The sequence below is a fragment of the Oncorhynchus gorbuscha genome, unplaced genomic scaffold, assembly GCF_021184085.1.
Source record: "Oncorhynchus gorbuscha isolate QuinsamMale2020 ecotype Even-year unplaced genomic scaffold, OgorEven_v1.0 Un_scaffold_7719, whole genome shotgun sequence".
In the NCBI taxonomy this organism is placed as follows: domain Eukaryota; kingdom Metazoa; phylum Chordata; class Actinopteri; order Salmoniformes; family Salmonidae; genus Oncorhynchus; species Oncorhynchus gorbuscha.
This window is the reverse complement of record NW_025751049.1, coordinates 3579-13877: the sequence shown is the minus strand read 5'-3', so window position 1 is coordinate 13877 and position 10299 is coordinate 3579. Positions and strand designations below refer to the sequence as shown.

The window sequence follows — 10299 nt, the reverse complement described above, 5'->3', positions numbered from 1 at the left end:
GTATGATTATAATGGGCCTAGAGAGAGACATATGATTATAATGGGCCTAGAGAGAGACATGTGATTATAATGGGCCTGGAGAGAGAGACATATGATTATAATGGGCCTGGAGAGAGAGAGAGACATATGATTATAATGGGCCTGGAAAGAGAGAGAGACATATGATTATAATGGGCCTGGAAAGAGAGAGAGACATATGATTATAATGGGCCTGGAGAGAGAGACATATGATTATAATGGGCCTGGAGAGAGAGACATATGATTATAATGGGCCTGGAGAGAGAGACATGTGATTATAATGGGCCTGGAGAGAGAGAGACGTGATTATAATGGGCCTAGAGAGAGAGAGACATGTGATTATAATGGGCCTGGAGAGAGAGAGAGACATGTGATTATAATGGGCCTGGAGAGAGAGAGACATGGAGAAAGACAGAAAGAGAAAGTGGTAGAGCTGGAGAGAAAGAGAGACAGTGACAGTGGTTGAGCTGGAGAGAAAGAGAGACAGTGGTTGAGCTGGAGAGAAAGGGAGACAGTGGTTGAGCTGGAGAGAAAGAGAGACAGTGGTTGAGCTGGAGAGAGAGAGAGACAGTGGTTGAGCTGGAGAGAAAGAGAGACAGAGACAGTGGTTGAGCTGGAGAGAGAGAGAGACAGAGACAGTGGTTGAGCTGGAGAGAAAGAGACAGTGGTTGAGCTGGAGAAAGAGAGACAGAGACAGTGGTTGAGCTGGAGAGAGAGAGAGACAGAGACAGATGAAGTGACAGATAGAGGGGTAGTGAGAGATAGAAAGAGAAAGACACATCTGTAGAGAGGTCAGGTACCTGTGAGCTGCTCCTATCCAGGCTCTGCACCAGTTCTGTCCCAGCGTTGGGCTTAAGCTCTCCAGCCTGGCTTCCAGCTTATGAGCCACCTCTTTGTTCTTCACTGAGGAGACGAGGTCCTGACACAGAGAACACAGCTTGTCCATGGTCGGCCTCTTCATCTCCAGGTCACCCTTCACCGTCTGAGACACACACACACACACACACACACACACACACACACACACACACACACACACACACACACACACACACACACACACACACACACACACACACACACACACACACACACACACACACACACACACACACACACACACATTTATTGATCTGTTCTGTTGAACCTTTATTAAGGGAACCTGGTTGGTGGACATAATGGAAAGTTTCCACCTAAAGTTCTGAAAGGAGAGCTGTCACTAACCACTAACCTCCTGAAGTCATTGGCTAAGGGAGCTGCCACTCACCACAAGTTTCCTGAGATCATTGGCTCAGGTTTGTCTAAGACCCGCCCTCACTGCTAGCTTCCTAAGGTGATTGGATAAAGTAGCTGTTACTTACCGCTAGTCTTCTCAGGTTGGCCACCATGTCACTCTGCTCCTTGATGCCACTGCTCTGGATGGACAGAACCAACTTCTCCTTCTGAGTCAACCATGAGTCAAACGAACACTGCAGAGAGAGAGATACAAAGACAGACAGAGAGAAAGAAAGAAAGAGACAGAGAGAGACAGAGACAGAGAGAGAGAGAGAGAGAGAGAGAGAGAGAGAGAGAGAGAGAGAGAGAGAGAGAGAGAGAGAGAGAGAGAGAGAGAGAGAGAGATACAAAGACAGACAGAGAGAAAGAAAGAGAGAGACAGAGACAGAGACACAGAGAGAGGGAGAGAGAGATACAAAGACAGACAGAGAGAAAGAAAGAAAGAGACAGAGAGAGACAGAGACAGAGAGAGAGAGAGAGAGAGAGAGAGAGAGAGAGAGAGAGAGAGAGAGAGAGAGAGATACAAAGACAGACAGAGAGAAAGAAAGAAAGAGACAGAGAGAGACAGAGACAGAGAGAGAGAGAGAGAGAGAGAGAGAGAGAGAGAGAGAGAGAGATACAAAGACAGACAGAGAGAAAGAAAGAAAGAGACAGAGAGAGACAGAGACAGAGACAGAGAGAGAGAGAGAGAGAGAGAGAGAGAGAGAGAGAGAGAGAGAGAGAGAGAGAGAGAGAGAGAGAGAGAGTATAAGGGCAGATAGGTGAAGGGAGAGGTGCTGTTGTAATTCCTCAAACTTGTATCCAGCAATTCCACCCTGTTCAAGGTGATCTGACCTCTGATCTGACATCATCAGAGAGGTTAAAGCCACATGGTGGGAAACCTGACCGCACTGCAATATTGATCTCAGAGAGGTAAGCAGGGTGGATTCCATCAGACATTAAGAACCTCTGAACATAGAAGAACCTCAGTCTGTTCCAGAGGCCTGTGTGTAGTCTCCCCCTTTGGACAGATAGGTCTGACTCACAACACTAGCCGGTTAGCTCTCTACACAACCCTAGCCTGTTAGCTCTCTACACAACACTAGCCTGTTAGCTCTCTACACAACACTAGCCTGTTAACTCTCTACACAACACTAGCCTGTTAGCTCTCTAGCCTGTTAGCTCTCTACACAACACTAGCCTGTTAGCTCTCTAGCCTGTTAGCTCTCTACACAACACTAGCCTGTTAGCTCTCTACACAACACTAGCCTGTTAGCTCTCTACACAACAATAGCCTGTTAGCTCTCTTCACAAAACTAGCCTGTTAGCTCTCTACACAACAATAGCCTGTGAGCTCTCTACACAACACTAGCCTGTTAACTCTCTACACAACAGTAGCCTATTAGCTCTCTACACAACACTAGCCTGTTAGCTCTCTAGCCTGTTAGCTCTCTACACAACACTAGCCTGTTAACTCTCTACACAACAGTAGCCTGTTAGCTCTCTACACAACACTAGCCTGTGAGATCTCTACACAACACTAGCCTGTTAACTCTCTACAAAACACTAGCCTGTTAGCTCTCTACGGACCAACATGGCCGCCCGTCCACCCACTGTCTGAACATTACCTTGAGCGGGGATGTCTGGTCTACGTGTTCTATTCTGTTTCTATTCCGTTACCTGTTCCTCAGTGAAGTGTTGCCACTGGAGCAGGATCTCCTGTAGCAGAACCCAATGCTCCTCTGTCCACTTACAGATGGCTGCCCACCGGTCTCCCAGGTGCTGATGGAAGAACACACACGTTAGAAAAGAGGGCTTGTGTTTTTCATGGTCCTTGGAGGCGGATTTGAAGCAGCACCTTAGAGATTCCAGATAGAGCAGATACAGAATGGAACCCGGTGTTCCTCTCAGCATCACAAACAGTACAGCTCCTTTCAACAAGACATTCTACTTGGGTTTAACTCCACTGGCCACCTCTCCACCCGGTTTCTACAGGCGTTCAGTTGCTTGATGACCAGTATCTACCTCCATCTGGGAAAAGAAAGTCCTCTCATCCCAGCCTGCAGTAAACACCATCACAGGGCTCTATGTGTTCTCTATCACAGTAACAGTCACCATGCAGGAAGAGCTCTGTCAGGTACATGCTATTAAACCACATCCCCCTCACTTTCATTCCTGTGGGGATTTTTACTGTCATTGTAACAGAAAGTAATAAGCAAAGAGCCCAGGTGCCCAAAACGACCCTAAAACAGAGACCCGGAGACGCGTGATAAAGAAGACAATGACAGGTCACTATGGCAACTGGTTATTGAGTCTGTCTTGTCAATAGAAGACATCTTATAGCAGCAGTTAAAACAGGTTTGGATGTTTTGTACCATATCGTATCACTCCATCTTTCTAAACACTAAGCAACGGAAAAACCAATCTGCATTAGACTGTATCTCTATTATGATTCATACTCACAAGACTAGGGCATCTTTCTCCCATTATCTCCTAACAACCACATACAAGAGACGAATAAACTAACTAACAAAGCAATTTCCTTTTTCTTTCCTCCTCTCTCTTCTCCTCTCTCTCTCCCCCTTCTCTCTTCCTCTTTCCTCTTCTTCTTCTCTCTCTCTCTCTCTCTCTCTCTCTCTCTCTCTCTCTCTCTCTCTCTCTCTCTCCTCTCTTCTCTCTCTCTCTCTCTCTCTCTCTCTGTCCTCTCTCCCTCCTTCTCTCTCTCTCTCTCTGTCTCTCTCTCTCTTCTTCTCCACCCTCTCTCTCTCTGTCTCTTCCCTTTCTCTCCTCTCTCTCTTTCCTCTCTCCCTTCTTCTCCTTCTCTCTCTCTCTCTCTCTCTCTCTCTCTCTCTCTCTCTCTCATCCAATAGACAGAGCAGAATCCTGAGTTCCTGGACCGATAACTGCTAGACATGGTTAATCACCAGAGAACACTCATTATTTACCATCCAATCTATTTACACACAAATACTACGTTCTACCCGAATGGGTTTCTCTTCTCTCTTCCACTAAGGGAGAACATCAGCCGACAGTGTATTTGACAGTGTACTAGACAGTGTACTAGACAGTGTACTAGACAGTGTACTAGAGAGTGTACTAGACAGTGTACTAGACAGTGTACTAGAGAGTGTACTAGACAGTGTACTAGACAGTGTACTAGAGAGTGTACTAGACAGTGTATTAGACAGTGTATTAGACAGTGTATTAGACAGTGTATTTGACAGTGTATTAGACAGTGTATTAGACAGTGTATTTGACAGTGTATTTGACAGTGTATTAGACAGTGTACTAGAGAGTGTATTAGAGAGTGTATTAGACAGTGTATTTGACAGTGTATTTGACAGTGTATTAGACAGTGTACTAGAGAGTGTACTAGACAGTGTACTAGACAGTGTACTAGAGAGTGTACTAGACAGTGTACTAGACAGTGTATTAGACCGTGTACTAGACAGTGTACTAGACAGTGTACTAGACAGTGTACTAGAGAGTGTATTTGACAGTGTACTAGACAGTGTACTAGAGAGTGTATTTGACAGTGTATTTGACAGTGTACTAGAGAGTGTACTAGACAGTGTACTAGACAGTGTACTAGATAGTGTATTAGACAGTGTAATAGACAGTGTACTAGAGAGTGTACTAGACAGTGTGTGTGTGCGTGCGTGTGTGTCCTGTTTGTCTCACCTGTAGTTTCTCCTCCAGGGCAGCGGTGGCGCTGTCTCCACTGTTCTCATCCACCACCACCACCATGTGTGTCAGAGAGTTGACACGCACCTGCTCCAACTCTAGGTCCTCCTGCAACAGCTACAATAGGCATGATAATTGGGTTGAGTCTAGTAGCGACAAAATGGCAGGAAATGGCCCAAAATGGAAGGAAATGGAAAGATACTATCTGAAGTGATCAAAATGTAAATGTTGATGATTATTTCACTAGGATGTGCTGTAATGAACATGACCCTGAAAGGACCCCAGCCCTGCAGGTAGCTAGATAGTAGTTGACCTACTTTGTGTTCCTCTACTTGGTGTTTAACATCCTCCAGGTCTGGCCCCATAGGCTGAGCCCCCATCCTCTTGATCCGCCCCTCTGTCAGCTCCAACCAATCAGTGAGCTGCTTCAACTGCTGGTGCTGAAGGTCCATCAACACCTCGTGGAGTCTGGGGGAGGAGGATGAGAGGAGAGGAGAGGAGAGGAGAGGAGAGGAGAGGAGAGAAGGAGAGAAGGAGAGAAGAGAGGGGAGAGGAGAGGAGAAGAGAAGAGAAGGAGGGAGGAGAGGGGGAGTGGATAAGGGAGGGAGGAGGAGAGGAGGAGAGAGGAAAGAAGGAGAGAAGAGAGGGGAGAGGAGAGGAGAGGAGAGGAAAGAAGGAGAGAAGAGAGGGGAGAGGAGAGGAGAGGAAAGAAGGAGAGAAGAGAGAGGAGAGGAGAGGAGAGGAAAGAAGGAGAGAAGAGAGGGGGAGGAGAGAAGAGAGGGGAGGAGAGGAGAGGAGAGGAAAGAACGAGAGAAGAGAGGGAGAGGAGAGGGAGAGGAGAGGAGAGGAAAGAAGGAGAGAAGAGAGGGGGAGGAGTGGAGAGGGAGAGGAAAGAAGGAGAGAAGAGAGGGGGGAGGAGAGAAGAGGAGATGGAGAGGAAGCGGAGAGGATAAGAGATGGAGGAGTAGAAGGGAAGAGAGGAGTAGGAGAGAGGAGAAGGGAGGGAGGAGGAGAGGAGTAGAGGAGAAGAGAAGGAGGGAGGAGAGGAGAGGGGGAGTGGAGAAGGAAGGGAGGAGGAGAGGAGGAGAGTAGAGAAGAGGAGAAGAGAGAGAGGGGGAGAGGAGAAGAGGAGAGTAGAGTAGAGGAGAAAAGAGGGAGGAAGAGAGGAAAGGAGGGGCAAAGAGAAGAGGAGAGAAGGGGAGGAGAGACTGAGCAAAGAGGGCAGGGGGCTATTGAGTACAGCTAGATCCTAGTTAGACACCTCATAGAGAGCTGCAGCTCAGGTCTATTCAAAACATAATATTACCTTCAAGGACATAGATACATATTTCTCACCCAGAGAGACATGCTGGATTTCAGGGGAATTTGTGTTTGTTTGTGTGTGTGTATGTGCGTGTGTGTGTGTGCTTGTGTGTGTGCGTGCAAATGTATGTGTGTGTATGTGTGTGCTTGTGTGTGGGTGGGTACATGCACAAGTCTGTGTGTGTGTTTCACAATCGAGAGAATCCTGTCGCACAATCGAGAGCATCCTGTCAGGCTGTATCACCGCCTGGTACGGCAACTGCTCCGCCCACAACCGTAAAGCTCTCCAGAGGGTAGTGAGGTCTGCACAACGCATCACCGGGGGCAAACTACCTGCCCTTCAGGACACCTACACCACCCGATGTCACAGGAAGGCCAAAAAGATCATCAAGGACAACAACCACCCGAGCCACTGCCTGTTCACCCCGCTATCATCCAGAAGGCGAGGTCAGTACAGGTGCATCAAAGCTGGGACCGAGAGACTGAAAAACAGCTTCTATCTCAAGGCCATCAGACTAGTACACACTGACTCAACTCTCTGGCCACTTTAGTAATTAAAAATTGGATGTAATAAATGCATCACTAGTCACTTTAAACAACGCCACTTTATATAACATTTACATATCCTACATTACTCATCTCATACATCTCATACATTACTCATCTCATCTCATACTCATTACATCATAAAGTGTGGTCTATACCATCTACTGCATCTTGCCTATGCTGCGCGGCCATCGCTCATCCATATATTTATATGTACATATCCTCATTCATTCCTTTACACTTGTGTGTATATTAGGGTAGTTGTTGTGAAATTGTTAGATTACTTGTTGGATATTACAGCAAGGTCGGAACTAGAAGCACAAGCATTTCACTACACTCACATTAACATCTGCTAAACATGTGTATGTGACCGATAAAATTGATTTGATTTGTGTGTTTCTGCCTGCGTGTCTGTGTACAGTATGGTCAGGGTTGGGTAGGTTACTTTCTACATGTAATCTGTTACAGTTACTAGTCACCTGTACAAAATTGTAGTCAGTAAAGTAACTTTTGGATGAACGTTTTGGTGTCTGGGCCAGTATTTTCACGTCCGGATGAAATGCATGCCCAAATTCAACTGCCTTCTACTCATCCCCTGAAGATAAGATATGCATATTATTAGTAGATTTGGATAGAAAACACTCCTGAAGTTTCTAAAACTGTTTGAATCATGTCTGTGAGTATAACATAACTTATTTAGCAGGCGAAACCATTCAGATTTATTTTTTTGAGGTCACTCTCTCTTCAATGGGTTTTCATCGGGAATCCAGATTTCTAAGGGACCTTCTTGCAGTTCCTATCGCTCCCACTGGATGTCACCAGTCTTCAGAAATTGGTTGAGGTTTTTCCTTTGTGTAATGAAGAAGTACTTCAAAAATACCTAAAGTTGTATTACAAAAGTAGTTTGAAATGTTTTGGCAAGTTTCCAGGTAACTTTTGAGATATTTTGTAGTGACGTTGCACAAGTTGGAACCGGTGTTTTTCGCGCCAAATAAATGAACATTTTGGATATATATCGACGGAATTAATCGAACAAAGGGACCATTTGTGATGTTTATGGGACATATTGGAGTGCCAACAGAAGAAGCTCGTCAAAGGTAAGGCATGATTTATAATTTTATTTCTGCGTTTTGTGTCGCCGCCTGCAGGGTTGAAATATGCTTCTTGTCTCTTGTTTACAGAGGTGCTATCCTCAGGTACAGCATAGTTTGCTTTCGCCGAAAAACCTTTTTTGAAATCTGACATGTTGGCTGGACTCACAACACGCGTAGCTTTAATTCTGGTGTCTTTCATGTGTGATTTCATGAAAGTTCGATTTTTATAGTAATTTATTTGAATTTGGTGCTCTGCATTCTCTCACTTATTACTGATATCCATATCGCCCGTTGAGCTACACCACTACTGTCATCCTGACCCGTCATCCTGATCTGTCATCCTGACCTGTCATCCTGACCTGTCATCCTGACCCGTCATCCTGACCTGTCATCCTGACCCGTCATCCTGACCCGTCATCCTGACCCGTCATCCTGACCCGTCATCCTGACCCGTCATCCTGACTGTCATCCTGACCCGTCATCCTGACCAGTCATCCTGACCTGTCATCCTGACCTGTCATCCTGACCCGTCATCCTGACCCGTCATCCTGACCCGTTCATCCTGACCTGTCATCCTGTTTATTCAAGTTGGATCATCTTAGGATGCCGACAGCAGTCGTACCATTGGAAGACATAACTTGGACTGTAGCCTACAAAACCTATTCCTGCTCTTTCCCCACAATCCATCAAACACATTTGGTGTGTCGTCATAGTGATGTGGAACAAACTGAAACGGCCTTTTTTCAATGTGGATTTGAATGTCGCTGAGAAAACAGACATGTCATAAAGAATTGTTTCACAAACATCATCTTTGAATTTAAATTGTGATCTGAGAAGTAATCATCAAATTACCAGCAGACATTACCAGCAGCCATTACCAGTAGACATTACCAGCAGCCATTACCAGTAGACATTACCAGTAGACATTACCAGTAGACATTACCAGAAGACATTACCAGCAGAGATTACCAGTAGACATTACCAGTAGACATTACCAGCAGACATTACCAGCAGACATTACCAGCAGACATTACCAGTATACATTACCAGCAGACATTACCAGTAGACATTACCAGCAGACATTACCAGTAGACATTACCAGTAGACATTACCAGTAGACATTACCAAGAGGGAGGCAGGTGATAATCACCCTAATGTAGGTTTGGTCCATAGGTTCTCTGCCTGTCTGTCTGTGTGTGTGTGTGTGTGTGTGTGTGTGTGTGTGTGTGTGTGTGTGTGTGTGTGTGTGTGTGTGTGTGTGTGTGTGTGTGTGTGTGTGTGTGTGTGTGTGTGTGTGTGTGTGTGTTTGAGTGTCTGTGTGTGTGTGTGTGTGTGCGTGCTCGTTCGTGCGTCCGTCCATCCATCCATCCATGCATCCATCCATCCATCCATGTGTGTGTGTCCTACCTGCTCTGTTTCTCCATGCTAGCCACTCTGAGGTGTTCCCAGCGGGAGTTGAGGAGGTTCATCTGCTCCCTGACCTCTTTCTCCTCCTCCTCCGTTAAATGGCCCTCACCCAGGAGGGCACTGCCCGCACGCAGCACCCTGCCCACACTGCCCTGGTGGGACGTCAGCTCCACCATGTAGCCCTGAGAGGACACAGGCAGGAAGGGACGTACACACACACACACACACACACACACACACACACACACACACACACACACACACACACACACACACACACACACACACACACACACACACACACACACACCACACACACACACACACACACACACACACACACACAGACACAGGGACACACACAGACACAGGGACACAGACACAGCACATGTTATAGTATATAATGAACACACAGTACATGTTATAGTATATAATGAACACCCAGTACATGTTATAGTATATAATGAACACCCAGTACATGTTATAGTATATAATGAACACCTGTACATGTTATAGTATATAATGAACACCCAGTACATGTTATAAGTATATAATGAACACCCAGTACATGTTATAGTATATAATGAACAACCAGTACATGTTATAGTGTATAATGAACACCCAGTACATGTTATAGTATATAATGAACACACAGTACATGTTATAGTATAAAATGAACACACAGTACATGGTATAGTATATAATGAACACCCAGTACATGTTATAGTATATAATGAACACCCACAGTACATGTTATAGTATATAATGAACACCCAGTACATGTTATAGTATATAATGAACACCCAGTACATGTTATAGTATATAATGAACACAGTACATGGGGAAACCCAGAGTCAGGTTATAGTATATAATGAACACCCAGTACATGTTATAGTATATAATGAACACCCAGTACATGTTATAGTATATAATGAACACCCAGTACATGTTATAGTATATAATGAACACCCAGTACATGTTATAGTATATAATG

The 10299-nt window shown here is 45.4% G+C and overlaps 1 protein-coding gene across 1 annotated transcript; it reads right to left on the bottom strand.

Annotated features, from left to right (window-relative positions):
- Window positions 1-818: 818 nt before the first annotated feature.
- Window positions 819-9487, bottom strand: LOC124029793 (dystrophin-like; the record flags this gene model as incomplete). The annotated part of the gene is made up of 6 exons (XM_046341376.1): window positions 819-1000; window positions 1380-1487; window positions 2953-3054; window positions 4954-5073; window positions 5274-5424; window positions 9306-9487. Coding segments are annotated over 6 exons (845 nt in total), but the record flags the coding sequence as incomplete, so codon positions are not given.
- Between the last annotated feature and the right edge of the window lie 812 nt (window positions 9488-10299).